This window comes from Apostichopus japonicus, chromosome 19, assembly GCF_037975245.1.
Source record: "Apostichopus japonicus isolate 1M-3 chromosome 19, ASM3797524v1, whole genome shotgun sequence".
Taxonomy (NCBI): Eukaryota; Metazoa; Echinodermata; class Holothuroidea; order Aspidochirotida; family Stichopodidae; genus Apostichopus; species Apostichopus japonicus.
In genome coordinates, this window is record NC_092579.1 from 5882478 (window position 1) to 5904454 (window position 21977).

The 21977-nt window shown below is 36.4% G+C and overlaps 1 protein-coding gene across 1 annotated transcript in view; it reads right to left on the reverse strand.

Moving 5' to 3' along the window:
* Positions 1 to 920: 920 nt before the first annotated feature.
* LOC139959748 (uncharacterized) overlaps positions 921 to 21977 on the reverse strand; it is a 43592-nt gene continuing 22535 nt past the window's right edge. Inside the window, exons 16-38 of the mRNA XM_071957582.1 lie at positions 21574 to 21687; positions 19679 to 19792; positions 18428 to 18541; positions 17347 to 17460; positions 16648 to 16761; positions 15510 to 15623; positions 14995 to 15108; positions 14448 to 14558; positions 13754 to 13867; positions 13329 to 13442; positions 12711 to 12938; positions 11877 to 12350; positions 11380 to 11502; positions 10609 to 10755; positions 10023 to 10145; positions 8858 to 8971; positions 8142 to 8267; positions 7056 to 7166; positions 6355 to 6468; positions 5818 to 5940; positions 4987 to 5109; positions 4307 to 4420; positions 921 to 3547 (exon numbers count right to left, since the gene is read on the reverse strand). Of these exons, the coding sequence (XP_071813683.1) occupies positions 3405 to 3547; positions 4307 to 4420; positions 4987 to 5109; positions 5818 to 5940; positions 6355 to 6468; positions 7056 to 7166; positions 8142 to 8267; positions 8858 to 8971; positions 10023 to 10145; positions 10609 to 10755; positions 11380 to 11502; positions 11877 to 12350; positions 12711 to 12938; positions 13329 to 13442; positions 13754 to 13867; positions 14448 to 14558; positions 14995 to 15108; positions 15510 to 15623; positions 16648 to 16761; positions 17347 to 17460; positions 18428 to 18541; positions 19679 to 19792; positions 21574 to 21687 (3200 nt within the window). The 3' untranslated portion in view covers positions 921 to 3404. The remainder of the gene's footprint in view (positions 3548 to 4306; positions 4421 to 4986; positions 5110 to 5817; positions 5941 to 6354; positions 6469 to 7055; positions 7167 to 8141; positions 8268 to 8857; positions 8972 to 10022; positions 10146 to 10608; positions 10756 to 11379; positions 11503 to 11876; positions 12351 to 12710; positions 12939 to 13328; positions 13443 to 13753; positions 13868 to 14447; positions 14559 to 14994; positions 15109 to 15509; positions 15624 to 16647; positions 16762 to 17346; positions 17461 to 18427; positions 18542 to 19678; positions 19793 to 21573; positions 21688 to 21977) is intronic.

Below are 21977 nucleotides of genomic sequence, written 5' to 3' on the forward strand. Positions count from 1 at the left end.
ACACAAGATACTAAACACACAAATCCTATGCGTAACGATAAACTGAATTAACCAGACTACTCTAATAGTTCCGACCATATTTTTGGCAAACATTTGAACAGAATGTTGATGACGTTTTACTGCAAAAACTGGTCAAAATCTGCATATTGAACCATCTTAACAAGGTATACTTATCAGTAAAACATCCGGACAGCTGTAACTGTAAATGATTCAATATAAGTAACCGTGCATGATGTTAGCATTTGTCGGTTCTAACTGGTTCATTCTTCCCACCATCTTTAACAGTTTTGACTGTTAAAGCCAATGAAAGACGAAGAGAGGGTCTCGTAAGGAAAACGTACGACTCTAAATCAGGGACCCCTAGGGTTCCCTAACTGGGGTGCATGAACCCCCAGGGGTGCGTGGGTCCATCCCAAGGGGTTCGTGAGACGTTTCTGAAAGTCAAACTAGAGTACTTTTTGTTGAACTAAAATCTGATATATCATATAATTTAGTAATGTTCAAAAGTCGTATCTATCGACAAACTCTTTTCGCGTTCCATACGCATATGTTGACTTAGTAGTACCGTACCGTGCATGTGATAAATAACTGAATTATACAGGCCGAATGACTTTGGTGAAGTTGTTGTACGCATGACAGTACCTCGTGAAGATAAAGGGCTGATCTGATCTTGAAGTTTCCAAATAAATATTTGTTTATCTCTTGTTTTTTTCCATTACAATATTACATTATGAACTTGATCTTTTACGAAGCACTGTTATGAGTATTATAATAATGACTCAGATCGTGTCTCGAAAAGTTGTGGGTTCGTGGACAACTCTGACATCCACAGGGGGTTCGTAGGGGATAAAGTTAAGGAAACCCTGCTCTAAATTAACAATGAATGCTGACTAAAGAAAAATTTAAAGGAATTCAATGTAAATTGGAAAGAAGTCTTTTATTTTGACCAGACATTCATATAATGTCACCACAAATCAGAAACACACAGAAAAGAAAAGAAAAGAAAAAATTACAAGTCCAGCTTGAGTAACACTTCTCCAAATTACTAAAAGTTAATAACAAAAACAGAAATTTTATAGTGTATTTCGGTTGAATCAACAAGAATATCTGGTACAAACGTCTTTCCTAATTTTGAACCAAACTTCAGGATGCTGTATCTTTTCCTAAATAAAAGTTTTTTAACAAGATTATCAATATCCAACTAAATTAGGGTTCTCCAAACTAGAATCATAACACAAAAGTTATAAATATAATTTCCAAACATAAAATCTATAAAAAAAAATCTTAAAATTCTGTACTTTTCTGAGAAAATGAGGCATGGGTAATAATATGAAATATAGATAATTGTACTCATTACTTAGTTCAAGGCATATTATTAATAATGACTCCATTATAAGCAATCTCCATAAAAAAAGAACAGAAAAATAATAATAATCAAAGAAATGAAACATGAAAAAGACAAGGTAGTCTAGAAACCGAATTGTTCTTTGATCCAGTGGGTAGAAGGTGGTTTGAAAGAGGTAAAACCAAAACCAATAAATCGATGGTAATTAAAAAAAAACAAACAGGTTGTTGGAGATTGAGAGAATGCATAACACGTTTGGAAACTGTGAAAGATTGTTTGTTTGGTGTAAACAGGGACGGGCAGGGGGGGGGGGACTGGCCTACTGTGGTAGGTACAAATTCACAACATAATACCTGCACTCTTCCGTAAAATTAGCATATCATTTGATACAACTCAACAAAACTCACAATTCAAGAGCAACACATAACTCTGTTAAATTATTCCTTCCTCCACTACCATTTCAAATTTCTCTGCTTAAATTCTTCTTCTTTTTATTCTAAAAAAAACCCTCCTTTTTCAACATGAAATGCCTTAGCACTGGTTTATCATAATAGACTCTGCATGTATACAAAATATGAAAGACCACAGCTTAATATCAAAAAAACAAAAAGCAAAACGAACATTTTAAACTATCTAAGGTTAAATTTATCTCATTGAAAGACGGGTTGTAAAGGCTTCACTGGAATAAATTGCCAATTCGCTGAGAAATTTTTTTTGGCATACAAAGCTTTTAACAACATTTCTATAAAGACTATTCTTAAGACAACAACAAAAATAATAATAATAATAATAATTTCAGTGGTAAAAGGGGAAAGAATTCATAGCATCTAGCTAATTGTACAAAATTTAAACTGGTCACAATTGTTTTTCACGTTTTTAAAGTGTTACTTCCTATATAAAATACTAACTGTTTACAGCAAACAGTGGCCATGAGTCAGACAAACATCAGAAAGAATAAACTATTCATTGGAGCTTAAACATTTTCATTTCATAATGAAGATAACAAATTATACACAAAGCCTGTATCTTTACATGTAAAAATGATTTAAAATTAACTTGCCAAAAAGTGACATTTTTCTCTAAAATGTTCATATTACAACCATTTTCACAATTACCAATAAATGGATCTTGATTCAATCAACGACTAAATAAAAAATGTCAAAATCATACACGTTATAAATCATGTTTCTAGCCTTCCAGTCAAGAAATGAATATTCATATTTCTTTATAATCAGTCATTTACATCTTAAAATTAATACAATATCAATCACGTATACTATCCTTCTAGGGAGAATGGTTCCTGCCCACCTCATCAATATTCAACATATCTTTCTCTCATCCAGCCAGTTGGGACAATTTCCTGCTTCTAATACCTCTCTAAACTGTACTCCAATATCATTCTCTCAAAGCACTGGTATTGACAGTACAAACAGTTCCTAACCATGATCTGATAGAAACATGATATTCACACTGCTCGTACTGACAATACGAGTGCTCTGAAGCAGGACATGACACTAGAAAAACTTGCCCCAACTGGGTGTCTCATCATCCTAGTTGGGACAATTTTTACCCCATATGGCAATTTCCAAGTCTCACTTCAAATGCACTTGTATCAGCAATACAACAGTACAAAATTAAGGCTTTGAACTGTTCATAGCTGTCACTATGGTAACTTTCAATAGTGATTATATTGTACAATATAAGGTGGTATTAGCCACAAGGAAAATTGTCCCAACTGGGCTGAGAAACAAACCCGATTACATGGATTAAACAATCGGATGATGAGTCCATGATTGGTCAATTACTATTGAAGGTATAGAGAGGATGACAGTTACTCTTACTAGGTGATTTTAATACTTTTTTTGAGATGATAACTTCAAAGTTAGGCTTTTTTTAGCCTTTGAAGAAGATCCTGCTAGGATCGTAAAGTCAGGCCAACTTACTTTTACACATTCTATTACACAGGCTCTCTAGTGGATAAGCAGTTTGCTAACAGTTTTATTTTATTTTGAACTTCAAAGGGGACAAAATTGTCTCAATTGGCTGTCCTTGGGGCTCTTCATTCATCCTTATCGTCCTTGCACCTGAGGTGGCAGAAGATGAGAGATATGACCAAGGCCAGCAGAGCTAATGCTATTATGACAATGATCAGAATCCAGTGCCAGTCTGGGGTACCCATGATAGCCTCTCGAGGAGGTAACTCTGAAAAAGGATAAAGAAAAAAACAATAACACAAAAGTTGAAGATTGGACTCTAAAATCACATTTCACAAAATATACAGAAAAGTGACTTAAATTTACAGCATCCTAGTTTTATAAGTTTCAAAGATTTTTTTTTCTTCAAATATAGCAAGAATCTTTAAGTCTTGAGTCAATAGAAAACTCTGCATTTTCTTTACAAGAAATAAGATAGATTTGGTACAACAAAATCATTGGCATTAAATTTGAGCGCCTGACTGAGGGCTACTTGAGATGAAATCATTTTGTTGAATGAAAAAAATAAAAGACCCTGGATTGGTTCCACTAGCACTCCAATCATGCAATTCAAATTTCCATCGTAAAATCGAAACCTTCTTTTGTTTACAGAAGTTGTCGGTTGTACTTCGCATTTCGCAAAATTCTTCGACAATTTCATTTTTTTTTCAATCAGCAAATATTAAGCGAACATACTTTGTGATAATTTTGGACCGCCTTGTCCATTCCTTTATACCAAAGAAATATCTTGAGGTGCAAACCAAACGGCGACTGAGCATAATAATAATAATAATTATAGCATTATAAACATAACTCTGTCTGGTCCGGTCACTTTAAAACTTACAAGAAGAAAAGACAGACTGCGATGAAAAAAAAAACACAGATTAGAATGACTTGCCAAATGTGTACTGGGGAGGGGATGGGGGTGGGTAGTGTGGGTGGGGGAAGATGGCCATGGCTGCAGTAATTGTTACATATATATTAATACCTTCTGTGCAGTCATCTCCAGTGAATTCATTCGGACAATCACATTTATAACTGTTGAGCTGGTTCATGCAGACACCTCCATTGCCGCAGGGATTGGAAGCACACTCATCAACATCTGCAAAATCCACGGGTAAATTACAATTAGTTTCACTCAAATGAGAACAATTTCATGACACTCCGATTGTATTTGCTCACATGTGAACGAACCAATACCGCAGAGTGTCAAATTATACTTACCGATATATCGATATAATTTAATATAACATAATATTTATAAATCAATATCAATTTATACATGGGGGAACAGGGAAATATAATAAAAATGTTATTGATCAAAGCTTTGTGACTTACCTTACTTTGTGAGATTTGCACCCAAAAAAAAAATATATATAAATCAAATTTGTTTATAATTTACTCAATCAGGTCTCCTTTATCTATGTATTATGTAGACCATTGCAATATTTATGTGATAATTTTTTGTTTTTAAAGTTACTTTTGAAATTATCTTTTCATAATTTTTTACTTTTTTTTTTTTTTTACATTGATACTGAAATTAGCTCAGTACATGGAATATAACGAATCAAAACTCCCACTTTATTGCTTGCAGTCATCTTTTGAAAATGTGATCAAAATGTTGAACCTTTTTGAGGTATAATGATGTAGAGCAGTTCTCTCACTCACCTTGTTCACAGAATCTGCCAGTATATCCACTCGGACAATTGCAGGTGTACCCCTTGGAGGGAGAGGGGAGAGGAATACAGGAGGAATTACCAAAACACTTGTGATTCGAACATTCACCAATTTCTGAGAAAGCAAAAAAAGGAGATTGGAGAGAGATCATAGAACATTCTCGTAACATAAGCTTATTAAAATGAATAACGACGTTGTGTTTGATACGTCCAATCATGTGTTATTATGTATTTAAATCAAAAAATTTGTTATTAACTATAAACAGAACTGAAGGTTGAATAATGACCAATATGCTGCTAGTTTTAGAAGAATAACACATTTTCATTACACCTTTTATCAAAGAACTAACAAGTTGCACTTGTGATTTCGAACATTGACCAATTTCTGAGAAAACAAAGAAGGAGGTTTTAAAATGTTTAAAGATTTAGATCTATAACTAATTGAATAATTATGTGAAATATTTTGTGCTGACTATAAACAGTTTTTTGAAATTTCAATTTTTTTTATTCAAAACCTAGACACAATCATATATGGCTCCACACAAATCTCTTTTTGCCAGTTACAGCTTCAAATTTCTGTAGTTTTCAGAAGCCAATAAAGTTGGTCCACTCTAAGCTGAATCAGACCTTTGAATACTCAAACAATTCAAGACACCTCCACTGTGATCTATGTCCATTCAGAGAACTGGTAGACCTAACATATATACTTTGATCAAAGAAAAGACAATTATCTACTTTGAAAATATATAGTTAGAAGAAGAAAATAAAATGGTTTGCAAAACTCGACTGAGATATATGTCATACCGGCCTCCTGGCAACTTACTGTTTTCACAAAAGTCTCCCGCGAAACCCGAAGGACAGGAACATAGGATGACGCCATTCTCCCGTAGGCACGTAGCGCCGTTCTCGCAGGGATTAAGCTCACATTCGACTAAGGGGTACGAAACTATTGAACGAAGAAGAAAAAGAAAATAAGGAGCAGTCAGCAATCTGTAAAACAGATTTAGTTTTTCTCCTCTAGTTTAAGTTCAACTATAATTGGACTACTTCCGCATACTCCAACATAGAGCTCACATCTCTGCAGGAGTTTACAACAACCAGCTATTGACTGACATTACATCCCCCACCCCCACCCCAGAAATCATCCCCCACCCCCCCCCCCCACACCTGTAATCGAACCCAAAAATCACAATAAAATGTTGACAACTTCATTAACAAACAAATGAATTAATCAATTGCATAATTGCAAACAATATCAATTTTTACCTCCTGTATGTAGCACATGCAAGATAGATATGTTTTGTTCACCTAGGCATGAAACAAAAAAGCCTGAAATATGTAGTAGAAGTTGTTGAATTACCCTGTTTGCACAGCGGCCCTTCCCAACCTGGTAGACACAGACATGTGAAGTCCCCGTTATCGGTCTCCACGCAGGTCGCCCCTCTTCCACATGGCAGGCTGTAACAACCGGTATCTATTAATTAAATGAGGTAAGAGAGAAAAGAATGAAATGCTTGATTCCATGAAGATAATTTTCCACCTAACCCCCTCCCCCCTCCACCCCTGCAGCCGATCATAGTCATTGGCTATTACTTTACAGTGTTACAAAATGCTTTTTCCTTAGACTAGTCAGTTTTTATTCTCCAGCATGCAGTCTGAAGATTATTTGAAAAGAAATATTCCACAATGTTTAGTCGACATTCCCAAGTCAATAATATCTTGTCCCTACCTGAAGATAAGGCTGCTTGACTTGACATTACTTAGTTTGACTGGCTAAATCTGCCCCCTTGCCCCCCCCCCCAGAGTCGGTGGTCTGTGAGATATTATCCGGGTAGATGTTCACCAAATGCAATTTACCTTTCTAGACAATTATGAAAAATGATGACAATTATGATCTTGTACTTGGTTTATCCTTGGAAACAGGTAAATTACAAATTTGAAATGTTTGCTTAAATTTGCTGCCAATGTTCTCTGTATTTTCAGGAAATTTTCAGGGATATTGTAACAATGCAATCAGTCACCAGATAATCCCTTTAAAGCCAAGAAGATGAATATACTTACTCCCTCTGCAGAGTCTGCCGTAAGTACTGGGACAATCGCAAGTGAAGTCGGCACCATTGATCACACAAGGATAACCATTGAAGCAAGGCTCAGAGGCACAAGGATTCCTTGCTGATGGTTGTAAGAAGACAACAAAAAAATATAACTTAATTAAAGGGATTTCAAAGTCAAAGGAAAATGTTTCTTTTTGGGTACAGATATACTGTCAGGTTATAAATTATAGTACTTGTTCATGCCAAGAGTTTGATGAGGGGGAGGCGGGAGATGCAGGGAGAAGGGGACTAGGGAGGAGGAGGAGAGGGAGGAGGAGGGGGAGGAGGAGGAGGAGGAGGAGGAGGAGGAGGAGGAGGAGGAGGAGGAGGAGGAGGAGGAGGAGGAGGAGGAGGAGGAGGAGGAGGAGGAGGAGGAGGAGGAGGAGGAGGAGGAGGAGGAGGAGGAGGAGGAGGAGGAGGAGGAGGAGGAGGGGGAGGATGGAAGAAATTGAGAAAGAAATCAAACAAAGCAAGCATGTCCAAAAATTGTAAATACAAATCATTTTTTTAAAAACTCGTAAGATCAAACAAGTCTGGCTTCTATTCATGATTTATGAAAATAACAAACAGGAAATTTTGTGAATTTTTTGGGTTAAAACTTTGGTTGCAATTTCAATAAAAAATTGCAACCACAGATATGATAAGGAATAAATATACCTTTCTATGAGATTAAATGATATTGCTTTTGCTCACACTACGATGTAGCGCGGTACTTTGCCATTCGTCAGTTACTGAGCATCTTGAGTTTTTTCTACGAAAATCGTTATTTGCAATCTTCTCCAGAAGATTGGGCGTCACCACTTTATATTAAGGATATATTTCTTTTCAATTTCTTGCCATCAGTAGACTTTAACTGCCGTAGGTCCGAGAAATACAAATCATTATTTGAAGAGAATATGATGTTCTTCAGAAAAATGTCACAGAAGCTATTAAATAATGACCGTGGGATAGTTACTACACGATACTTATATTCCCCACGAATTTGCTGTAGGCATTGCCATGGTAACACAAGGATGAATGAGATGTTGTAAAACTATGCTTCAAGCCAACTCACCAACTTCACATCTCACTCCAAAGTAGCCCTGTTGACACAAACAAGCGAACCCATCGGAATTGGAGAGAGGGACACAGTTACCCCCATACATGCATGGATTAGGGTCACAATCAACCCTTACAGATTCTGTTGAATAAAAGAAGAGAAAGTTAGAAATTTCTTTGTAAATATCAACAATTTTCTTTCCTGATGATAACTAGAGATAGGGACAGAGTCACACTTAGTTTCTTGCTTTGGTGATATTTTAAGTAAAGACGTAACTAATTTTATTTCGACAGATGTTATGAGGAACTTAACATTTCATAGTGAATGATAAAAGCGAAATTTTGGTGTTTTAGCTAAATGTGACAAATTTCTCGACGCTCATCCAAAATAAAACCCCATAAATAAGAAGTTCATTATTTTGACTAGTCAACTAACATTTCAAATACTGAAGTAAAAATCAACAAAATATTCAAGTTTCTGGTTTAGCTATTTTCATTTTTGAATTACTTTTGAATTGTTAATCAATGTTGCTCAGAATTTTGAGTTAATTGGATCAAATCCCTAGTTTGCCAAAAAAAAAAAATTCGTATTTGCCTATATTTCCCAGTCAGTTTACCTTTGTTCATTTTGACAAAAGTAAAACAAGTGACCTCACTAGATAAGTTTTAATTTTTCAGCACAAATACGAGCAGCTTCTTTATCGACAATACAGAACAGTTTTATTTACGTACCGATTTGACAAACTTGTCCTTCATAATTTGCTGGACAGCGACAAGTAAACTGAGCGTTACCGTTGATGCATGTTCCTCCATTTGCACATGGATTGCTGACACATTCGTCCACATCTACAGAATAAACATAAGAAGAATGTTAAGTCAAAATCTCCAATTTACAAACCTTTTCAAAAATTAATAACCTGGTAGCACAATACCATAACACTATCATATTTGCTCAGATAAAATGCCAAAACGCTTCATCATATTCAGTCAAAATATACCATAACACAAACACTTAAGTCCCCCAAAACTATGCCATACAGTAATTTCTTGTCAGCTACAATTTTAATAGCTGTAATATCACAAAAAATAAAGATACCATATCAGCATGCAACAATAAGAGAACAAAATATCCTAACACAGTAAAAAGTATAGCAAAACAGTACTACACATAATATTAATCAAAACTGACACAATACAAACATAACCCAATAGCTATGCCATACAATAATTTGAGTCAGCAGCCAAAATTATATCAAAGCTCTCATATCACAAACAATGAAAAACACATAATTATACCATATTAGGCTGCTACAATATCAGAACAATAATATGACAGGGCATAGAGACCGTTAAAGATATTTGTGAAAGTACCTGGTTGCATTTGTGGTCAAACTTTTCACATCATCAAATATCTCGGAATAGAAACTTGTTTAATCTTGTTTAATAGTTTATCGAGCTAATATTAAAGCAGAAGATGGAAATCTAAGTTTCTTTGTCACATCAATATTTCACATTCATTGCACCTCATGTCAACACAGAAGCCACCTATACACAAGATACTGCTGTTTGAGGCCGTCCTGCTATAGCTGCAAATAGTTCGTTTGTGACCGCTCAGTTTTCACTCTACATGCTATTAAAACACCCTATATGGCAATTCCCTCATCCATTAAATATTCCACCCAACTTTTGAAGGGTTCATAGATTTTTAACCAATTTGCTAACTATCATGTGCATGATCTGAGGTGAAGATATTATTATCATTAACAAGGCTCATTACAAAACCTTAATATTATCATTGTGCATTTTAATTGAATGAATTTGAGGGGGGAAATAGGATTACTATCAAATGCGACCGGCTAGTGTGACGAAGCATTTAACACTTTCAGGTGAATCTAACCTTGATTGCAATTAGTTCCCTGCCATCCCGTTTGACATATACATTCATAGCTATCTTTCTCTGCTAAACACGTCCCACCATTGGCGCAAGGATTGGAACTACACGACGTTCTCTCGTCTGGATCTGCAGAAAAATAATTATTGAAAATAAAATCATGCATTTATCTTGGTTTTACGAACTGATGATGATGATGATGATGATGATGATGATGATGATGATGATGATGATGATGATGATGATGATGATGATGATGATGATGATGATGATGATGATGATGATGATGATGATGATGATGATGATGATGATGATGATGATGATGATGATGCAAGTATTTTGACACACTGTATAATGATATCAGGCCATTTAATTTGAACCATATCTTTCTATTGATGGGGTACGTGTCTTATTTGATTTTCCAACAGCATATTATTTTATATCTAACATCAGTGGAAATTGTTATTCGAATTAAAAACATACTTGTTCCCATACAAAATGCAGTTTTAAGATAGTGTTCAAACAGCAATATTGATTTTATGTCACGAAAAGTGTACCACATAAGTCCAGTTTGAAACAACATGAAACTTACTTGGAACATAACACAGGATATGGTCAAGCTCCTCGGGACACAGACAGAAGTATTGTGTATCTCCCGAGAAACACTGAGCTCCCTCAGGGCAAGGGTTACTAGCACAAAAATCTTCAGCTGTAGGACAGACCAAAAAAAAAACAAAGCAATGAATGAATTAATCGGCAAGAAATCAAGGTACAGGAGCATGCCAGGTAAACCTTTGAAATTAATCAACTGTTACCATGGCAATAAAAGAGGTGAGTGGAAATGTCCAAAATATCAATTGTTACAAAGACAACTATCCTTGAAGGAGTATGGAAGGAAGGATTGAGTGTGGGAGAGAAGGGAGGGGCCGGGGGGGTGGTGCTAGCACTTATTATTCAGAGTGGGAGATGTAGGACTGTATAAAGCATGTTCAAATGTTTCTGTCACTATCTTCATATTTTGCTTTCTCCTTTCCTTTCCTTAGAGATGGGGAAGGACAGAGAGAAGGTGAGTTGATCAGAATCTGGGTAAACATCTTGATGGTGCTCTTCATAAGAATTAGTCATGGAAATATTACAACATGCCTTCGCTACCGAGACAGGGCAAAGGGGTAATGGTGAACCCAGACTGCTAACATCTTTGACTAATTTAATGTAACCTAGTAACCTAAGTTCCTCCCCTATCCCTTCAATGCTTCCCCCAACCCCCATCCCCTCCAGATTAAGTAATAATTCATCCTTGACAACACAGGCAGTTCAAATGATGATCGGTAATCTCACGCAGGTATAGCCATACGGCACTCACCGATTAGGTTTTCACAGTTTGTTCCGACAGCGTACCGTGGGCAAAGACAGCCATAGGCGTTGATGCTATCAACGCAGGTGCCACCATTTCTGCACGGGTTAGACAGACACTCGTCTACGGTATCTGAAGATGGAGACATGTACAGCTAGCAGTCAGTAAAACTAACACTTGGTTTACAAAACCAAAAATATCGGATACATCAAAAAAACAGTGACGACTAATAAAACTTAATGATAAGGCAAACTGTGAAAGAACAGTTTGTTTTCTTGCAGTTTTTGCTTCATTTTAGATCCATATAAATATCTTCAGGGCCGACCATTACTGCTGTAGAGTTATAACAACGTCCCACACTGAAAAAGAAAACATAACACAGAGCTACTGAAACAAATTGTATTGATCTAATTCCGTTCTGTGTGGTTTGATCCTCTCTCAAAGAGTAAAAGTGTGACTATTATCCTATTCAGTAGACGTCTACAAAAATGCCACGTCTGACTCACCTCGAGTGTCTGTTTCCACTAAAGTGAACTGGACGCCCTTCCTAGTCTTGGTTCTGTCTGAGCGAAACGTGATCCAGATACTGTTCTGGTTGCTCGTGAAGGGAGGCGGTACCATCTGGCCGGACGAGTGTATGACCCTGGAGTTCAAGGCAGTGACATCACCTCCGTGGCCGGCGTCTACATAATCGTAGAACAGCTCCGTGTCGAAGGACGAGAAGCTGAGCTGAACGTATTTCCCTTCCGGGCCGTGAACGATCCATTGACAGTAATCGTTGTTGAGGTAATTATCGGGATAGAAGGGCGTCTTCAGACTTAACGTGGACGATTCCGTGAGGTTCAGGGTCAGAATGCAGTCTCCACGAACCTGACAGTTATCGCCGCTCCACTCGATGGAACACGAGCAGGTGTAACTGTTCACGCTGTCGATACAAGTTCCGCCATTTTGGCACGGTGCGCTGGCACACTCGTCTAGTTCTGCAAACAAAAAACGAAGGAAAAATTTGGGTTTATTTTGTGGTACGAAAAAGAAAAATACAAGCGAAGACTTTTGTTGTTCTTGAAAGAATGTAATATTTTGAACTTAAAGACAAAAATAATGACCGAACAGCAGGAAAGTTATGGAAAATCTTTACCAAAGTCGCAAATACAGAAATGCTCCCTAGAAGAGAGAACTGATGGTGCACTGGCTGACACAATACAGAGAGCCTAATAACATCTTGAGGGAATTACTACCCATTCTGAATATTTATTTCTCCTAAAGTGAATAAATTCCCTTTCCCGCTTACTGTTTCCAAGAGAAAGGAGGAAGGAGAAAAAAATCAATTTTGTTGTCACCTGTCTCACAAAAGGTCCCTGCGAATCCAGGCGCACACTGGCATGAGTAACCGTTAAGTTCATCCAGACAAGATGCCCCATTCTGACACGGAATGCTACCGCACTCGTCAATCTGTGTCTCGCATAGCACGCCTTGGAATCCGGCCACGCACTGGCAGACGAATCCATTCACGTCATTGCTGCACGTTGCACCGTTCAAACACGGGTCCGAGTCGCATTCGTCGATATCTGTGACGAAGATAATCCTTACAGAATTACAAAGATGACAGAAGCTTCTTATTACCATTTACTGCCAAATACAGAAAATATAAAGTGACAGATGCTTAGAAACATAAGACCAAATTAGAAAAGGTAAAATAATATGGTAAAACTATAAGGTTACAAAAAATTTAATCAATTAGATAATAATTTGAAGACCAAAAAGGAACAAGATTAGCTAATGACCAGGTTATCTCTTGGAATGAAATGACTTGGTTTGTCTTTTTTATTCCACTCTGTATGTCTACGGAAATCAAAACAAAATTCACTGGTAATTTGCAAGCAAAATTCAGCAACCGCTGTGTTGTACTCATCAGACCAGACGTGCGGGTAAGTTTCAATATATATATATCCACTTACCTATTTCACAGTAAGTTCCAATGAAACCAGCTGCACAATCACACTGGAATGTGTTGAGAAGGTCCCTGCAGGTGGCGCCGTTGAAGCATGCGTTTAGGGAACATTCGTTTACCTCTGCCGAAAGATTGAAAGAAGGTGGGTTTTTTTTTAACTCTCATATTCCCTTAAACTATTATTAATCACCTAAGTATTTCTATATCTCGTCAATGGCAATTAATTAACACAACTAAGACATTAATAACACTATTTGATAAACTTGTCCATAAACGTAAACAAGAATCTTCAAATATGTCTTTTTTTTCAGGGATCATCAGCAAAGACAAAGTGAAAGCCAATATACCAATTACCAATATATAACTGTTTTCATAAGAATTCTTGTTTTTTGCGTTTTTGAACGTCACCCCCTCCTCTCACTGGGTACTCACCGTTTTGGCATCTCTTGCCTGTAAACCCCGGCAGACACTGGCAGTTGAAATCATTGCGAAGATCTGTACAGCTAGCACCGTTCAAGCAGGGATCACTAGCGCACTCGTTCACATCTAGTGATGACAGAATGAGAATATGAGAATATAAGTAGCTCCCATAAAATAATATTTCAAATTTTAAAACCCACCTATTCCAATTCAGGTATTAACCCCAAAACACAAAGAAACTCTAATTTACGCAGCAGAGTTGAATGTTGGTAGTTACTTTGTGTTTTGCATGTTATGTAATACTAAAATTTTGTTTGTTTCTGACCAATGTCTTACTTTTATGTCTTTTATCCTTTCATTTTAAGTTTGAGAATTTTGTTCTTTTCCCATGTAAAGTGCTTTGAGATATACTTTTATGCAAAACGCTAAGTAAATATATTAATATTTAGTTTTGCATCATTGTTATTGTCATCTTCATCGCGAAACATTGCAGCTCGTTAATTCGACCGATCAACTTTCTCTTCATCAATTGTTGACAAATAATTTCTAAAATTATTTTTAGATTAAAAGAAGCATTGGAGGGCAAAGCTTCACCTGCAACTTAATAGTTTTTTGAAACCGTAATCATGGAGGAAACTATTTACAACTTTTCTCTAAGTTTTGACAAAATGGCAAATCAAAAAAAGGGAAAGAAAACTCAATTTACTTTCATCACAGAGAACCCCAGCCCAACCGGCTCTACACTGACACGTAAACCCATCCACCTGGTCGATGCAGTTTCCATTAGCACAAGGGCTGCTCGTGCATTCGTTGACATCTGACGAAAAAGATAGGGGGGGGGGGAAATAAATCAAGTTACAATGGATTAACAAAAATCTCTCACTTATTAATGGAAATAAAAATGTCTTGAGATCATAGAAGTTACAAAATATAAAGATAATTTTCTGGATATATTCATGAAGAGGGACGTTTTGTCTGCAATAAAAGCCGGTGGGTTTCTTCATTTTGAGTTATCTTGTGGACAAGACTATGTATCCCAGAAACACAGTCCAGAACATGATTAATATGCAAGCACACACATACATAAGCTTTATACTTCTAGCAAGGACTCCAAAGACTTTAATACCATGATACTGTGAAGTCCAGTCTCTCAATTTTTAAATGTTTAGAAAATCGTTACAATCGTAGAGAAATCAGGTATGACCATAAGACAAAAGAAAAATGATAAAAAGAAAATGATTAAATGACCTTACCTAACTGACATTTGGGCCCATCAAATCCACTAGCACAGAAACAAATGTATGAGTTATGGCCTTCGAAGCAAGTACCATTGTTCAGACACGGATCGCTGCTACATTCCAGCGTTTCTGTCGTAGGAGAGGAATAAGAGGTTTTGTAACTGAAAATCTGTAGATGAACCTCACATTAGAATGAGTGCCTCATACCTCCCTCCAAAGAAAAAAATTACATCACTCTTTCTCTCCCCTCGCATAAACATTACACGATTCATAGATACTGGTACTTGGCTTTCAAAACCACAATTTTGAAAGTAACCAACCTTTGACATTTTTTATTTGATTTAACATTTTAAGATATCCATTATCATTTTCAAGTGGATTGATTCACTTAAAAAAGGAAAGAAAAATAATCTAGGAAATTAGTTGATCAGCTAATGGTGTTAGGGTTTCTTAATAGCATGATGAAAATTTAAGAAAAAGTTGTTTAGAAAAAAAAGCTGAAATAATTTTTGTTGATGAACGTATCTCACCTTTCGAGCAATCTTCTCCCAACCAACCAGGCTCGCACGCGCAGGTATAACCGTTGACTTTGTCAGTGCATGTGCCACCATTCTGACAGGGGTTACTGTTGCATTCGTTAACCACTAAAAGAAAGGACGATAAACGAGGTTCGTTATTAAGAAAGAAAAATTAACTCGGTTAATTTTACAGTTTATCAGACTTACTGAGGATCCAGAAAGATATATAAAAAGTTTACTGACAATATTAACATCCTCTGTTCTATTAGATAAAGGTAAGGAACTGTTCATACTGTCAGAACGAGTGCTTTGAAGCGTGATATGAGAGGACAGTATAGATTGGTATTAACGTTAGCAAAATTGTCCCTACTGGCTGAATAAGTTGAAAATGAACTGATTTTTGATTATTAACAGACCAGCTACACTAGTGCAGCAATGCTGCTGAGAATGCACAGATCCCTGAGGTATGGGGGAGTACACTCCACCCCTCCCCCTCCCCCCACCCCTCACATTTCAACCCTACAAAACAAATAGTGTAAACCTAATTATAGACCTAAGTTATAGTCTCAATGTCTCAAAATGCACCATTTCACCTCTAAAACCTTGACTTTTTTCGCTGGGGGTGGATCTACAAGAAAGGTGGTCCCCATCAATAACCTCAGGGCCACACCCCTTACTTTCAGAATCCTAGATTCACCGCTGGGTGGGACGACAGAGTGCCACCCCTAAATTGTCTTTTTTTGGGGGGTCTACAGGTTAAAGTGACATACATGCCGCCTTCTACATTTCATATAAAATTGTATAAAAAATGTTGAGGACCACCATGTCCTAATGTTTTCAAAGAATTTAAAACTACATTACATACTGCACCTGCATATCTAACATGGTAGGCAGAGGCCCCATTTTGAATACTCCATGTACTATGTGGCCATAATTGGATAATCAACATTCAAACTTTAAGAAATCTTGGGCTAGTAACAAAAAGTCCAATACAGAAAAAAAAAACACCAAAAAAACAGAAAATCAAACGTTAAGAAAACTTCTTTAAGTGTCAAGATAAAATCACTAAATTTGATTATTTTGTGAATGGTAATACAACATCCAATATGGCTGTGAATTCCTGCTCAAAAGTGGCAACTGATGAACTTACCATCTAAGCACCGTGGGCCCGCCCATGCACTGGTACATGCACAAGAATATTCATTCATCCCGTTAATACAGGTGCCTCCGTTGGCGCATGGCTGACTGCTACACTCGTCGAAGTCTATGCAAAACAGGTGGGAAGGAAACAGAGATCATTTTGGTGTTGTTAACCGTTATTAAAGATATGCAAATCAGGAGAGTAGCCATCCCTTTGTCATTGTCATTTTTTCCCCTTATCATATATGTATATATATGATTGTTTTTGTGTTTTGTGTAAGTAAGCAGTTATGTTTATATTAACTCGGGTGTATATATAAATGTATGTATATGCATATACCTATATATATATGTACATATGCGAGTGTGTATTTGTATTTTATTTCAACTGTGTGTGTATGCATATGTGTATATATATATATGTATTGTGGGTGGTGGGATGGGTGGGTTATACGTATCGGGTTGGTAGGTGGGTGGATATAAGTGTTACTGTTTTCTTGAATTGTTCTCTCTATTTACTTATGGGAGTGCTCCACTAGACAAGCCCTCTGAGTGCTTCCTTTCACAATTTTTCCCTGTTATTGATATGTTTTGTCACTTAGGTAACTTCTCTGTATTTATATTGTGAAGAAACAAATAAATGAAATGAAATATCTGACTTAAAATTTCAATTATTATCGTCACTCCCAGACGATTTAGACCGACGTACCTTCTCCGCAGAATTTCCCGGTCCATCCAGATAGACAGTGGCAGATGACGTCTTCAAAGGTGTCCTGACAGGAGGCCCCATTCAAACAGGGGTTGCTGTTACATTCGTTGACACCTAGCATGAAGGGACAAAAGCAGACAGCGTAAATAAACACAGCCAGTTGGGACAACTTTGTAATGCTAGTAACTACTGTCTATAATATATCCATGTCAAAAACTCACAAAATCCTATGAATATTCATATGTAGACGTTTGGAACTTAACAGAACTCTAGAAGGGTTGTACAGTTCCTACGTTAAATATACAATTAATTCGATAATTGATTTAAACATGTCTTCCATAATTGGGTTTACGTAGATGAAATACTCATTGTTAGTATTAAGTATATCGCGTACAAGTCCAAAGACTTGATAAAAATACAAAAAATGTAATTGTTTTTTCGTCTGATTTTCTGTTTCTGTCCCTTCCTGTGAATACCTTACTTTAAGCCGATGATTTTTTGGTGTCCCATCTCAAGTGGTAGAAACGACAAGTGATGCTAATTGTTGTTTTTTTCCTTTTTCTTTCAGTTATGAAATTTTGAAAAATAGGATTCTTCACCATCTTTCTACTGTCTACAGTTCTTAAGGACTGACAGTCAATATTTTAATCAAAAGCAATTATTAAATTTCCATCAAATAATCAGCACTGATAAAGAAAAAAAATCAATCAATATTGTCCCCAAATATGCTAGAAGGCCAAATAATGGTCACTAATGTTCAAACAGCATTTTATATTTCATTTCATATTTTTTATTTATATTATTATTTCATATTTCATATATGTATTTTCCCTCTTCTGCCTTATTTCATAATCTCATTTAACACTTCCAGCAAGTTTCATTAATATACAATACAATCAGGGGGTAAAAAAAAATTACCTCGGTCCGATAGTTTAAAAACGAGAAGTAAAGTTTACTGAGACCAAAATCTCTCGAAATCCTGAAAACAGTTATTATACTTCGATTGGTCAAACGCGAGCAAATCACACTCAGGTTTTAACAGTTAAAGGGAATTATATCCAAAGATAAATCGTGGACTCACTGATTTCACAACGACTTCCAACCCACAACAGAGGGCAGGAACAGACAAATCTATCGACTTCATCGAAGCACTGTCCGTTGTTCAGGCAAGGATTACTCGAGCATTCATCAATCTCTGAAAAATGCAAAACAATGAGATGATTAGAATAACGTGTCTACTAATCCCCTTACATCTATCTCTTTGTGTTCACCATGCTCATTAACCTGTCAGTAATCTGTGTGTGTTTTGGTCCCTTCTGTTACTGTTACTTGTCATTTAGCCTTTGAAGAAGATCCTGCTAGGATCGATACTTTTACACATTCTCTTCTAGAATAACTGTCAAACTTTGAACACAAAACGATGGCCTATGTTGATATACCTACAACACCAGGTCACCAGAAACACCTGACTGGCCTTCTCCCCCCCCCCTCCCACACCCCCACAGGTAGTGGAGTACGGGGGTGATTTGCTTCCACTTTAAAATTTTAAGTTCTGACTATACTTATGGCATCCGGACACACCATAAAATCAGTATATTTAGATCAACTAGATAGATAAATTGTTCATACCAACTTATTTAGTTGCCACGGAAACTCTAAAAGTGTAACCACTAGGACAAGGAAGAAACCATGACATTACAGAAAGTTTGCTACTACTACCGATCGTCCTGATCCTGATTGTGTTTCTTAGGGAGACATACATGGGAAATATCAGAAAAAGTTCTAGTAGCCATTCAAATTCTTAAGGTGTCATCATGCTCAACCAAAGAAAGGTTTTTAGGTGAAATACAGCTCATTTAAAACTACGAAAGAGAGCTAATACAAGGAACAATTATCGACTACTTTACACTAGACTGCTAATGGTAATGGTCAACAGTCAAAAGACGTGTTGAATACATTACAATAACCAAGTAGATAATAAACTATCATTTTATTTAAAAGACTCAATTGAATGAAAAAAATAAAAAAAATATGTCCACCCCATGTCCCCCGCCCCCGCCTCCCCCTCTTACTGATGCACACTAACCTAGCAAGTTTCAGTTCAGCACCTCAAAGGGTTTGTGGTGGGAAGAAATGTTAGTACAATTTCTGCACAAAGTTTCGATAGGGTACAATGCCTCATCCGCAGTCAAGTTAAATACATGTAGTTATAAGATCATAATTAAAACCATAATTAATTGAACGATAAATCATTCATTTGATAAAGAATATTTTGGATTTTCCAATTAAGAGCAAACCAAAAACAATTAATCAAATGTGTCGTCCTTTTTACCTTGGGCACAATCGTCTCCGGTGTAGCCACTTCTGCACTGACAAGAATAACTGTTGATCGCATTGATGCAAAAACCATCGTTTCGACACGGGTTACTCTCACACTCGTTGATATCTAGACCGAATGCAAGACAGAGACTAAAATTATATCAGTTTTGAAGAAGAATCACATGGAACTTCTTGTCTGAAATGGTCTGTCAGATCTGAAAGCTTCTTAGAGAGGGTTAAATTTGATGGCAGGATTACAGCCTGTCTTGCAAAAACATACAGATTTCAAACTATTGTTTGTTTGACTAACTTTTCTTCTTCCCCCCCTCCTTCTCCCCTTGTTACCCCCCCTATTACTCCTCTTCTCATAGCTCTCTTCTACCCCCTTTTTTCTCCACACCTTTCTGTCTTTGTCCTTCTCCAGTTTATTCCCTACCTCCTTCCCTTAATCCTCTCTTTGTCCCTCCACTGTTTATCGCCTACCCCTCCTCTTCCCAAGTTGGTTTCTTTCTTTCTTCTCTCCATCCCTTGTCTATTAATCCCCTTACATCTATCTCTTTGTGTTCACCATGCTCATTAACCTGTCTGTATTCTGTGTGTGTTTTTGTCCCTTCTGTTATTGTTACTTGTCATTTAGCCTTTGAAGAAGATCCTGCTAGGATCGAAACGTCAGGCCAACTTACTTTTACACACTATTGTTTGTTCTATACAAAATGCAAAAAAACTGTTATTGTGCACTGTTGCCGTCTTGACTACCAAAACCCCCAAAAAATGTCACGAAGGCAATCGTAAGATTGATAAGAAGGCAGGCTGCTTGATGAATGATTAGAGCTTGGAAGTTTACTGGTAATATTTCTAAGCGTTATGATATCAAAGATTCTACAGCAATTTTATTCTTCTTTTTTTTTGTAATGTTTGTTAAGGATTGTTTATTTTTTAAATCCAATCACAATGCATTTTATTAATCAAAGTTACTATAAAACAAAAAGAAACAAACAAGAAACAAACAGAAAAAAAAACAGAAAATATGATTTGATGTCAGGAAACAAATTTTTAGAATCAAATAAAACCATTAATACCTTGCATACTTATTACTGTTAATTTGGTCTAGAAATAATCTTTTAAGCTTATTAATGGTGATCTCAATTTGATTAATACCCTGGTAGCTTTTGGTAAAGTATTTGTAAATTTGCAAAAAACAAATGCAAAATTTTCAAATTTAAAGTCACAAATTCAGTGGAAAAAGTAAACTTCTTTTGGGTCATTTCTTTTTCATCATTTCCTTTTTGTCATAAAAGAATGTTTCCATGGAGATGTTAAAAAAATTATGATTAGTTTTATTTTTGTGCATGAAGTTGGAATCACACTAATTCCATGCCCACTTATATGGTTAGATTTTGTGAAGCAAATAGCTTAAAGCAGGTTTGTTGCTATCAATTGAAATCTCAATTTTGAGTAATACTCTGAAAATTTGGCAAACCAAACTCCTATGTACAGAGAAAAGGTAATTTCTGTTTGGTGTTTTCTTATTTGGTTCTGGCTGTAATTTACTGCTCCTCAATTTACACTTTATCAGAAATGATGCTTCCAAAAGATATACTACCAAAGTAACATTAGTTTCACAATTGCTTGGTTGAAAAATGTCAAGGGGTTTAAAAATTGTTAAGTCCAATTACAATGGAATGAAATTTACTTTTTAACTTCTCTATGATTAATTCTAAAAGGAATTTAAATTGCTTGCAACTATTCCCACCCCCCCCTAAAAATGAATATCTTAAGTTTTTAAGTATTAAGTATAACATTTTGCCACAAAAAAAATCGATGTTTGTTTTTCTTAGGGGGGGGGGGGTTAAAAACATGTCAAGAAAACTAATTCCTAATATCCAAAACAAGAAGAAAAAGGCTTACTTTCTTGACACGTCTGTCCTTGAAAGCCAGGAATACAGGTGCAACTATACCCTGCAATATTATCCTGACAGGTAGCTCCATTCTTGCATGGATTGCTGGAACATTCATCAATTTCTGATAAAAGAAAGAAAAACATTGTTTTTTGGTGGGTTTTATTAAGGAAAAATTAAGATACAAACTCATAGCAGATAACAGATCGCAAGCATTAAGATAGACCATTTCAAATTGGACGATGAAAAAACAACCCCACAGCGACTTCTCTGAATTAACCAAATTAATTGGTCATACTCAGTCAGGGCAGCATGAGGCTGACTGCACCTCTGCACAGTGATCGTGTGAATGCACTATCATTAGTTGCTATGGAGATCCAAGAGCCACAGGGGCACAATGGTTCCTTGCTTAGT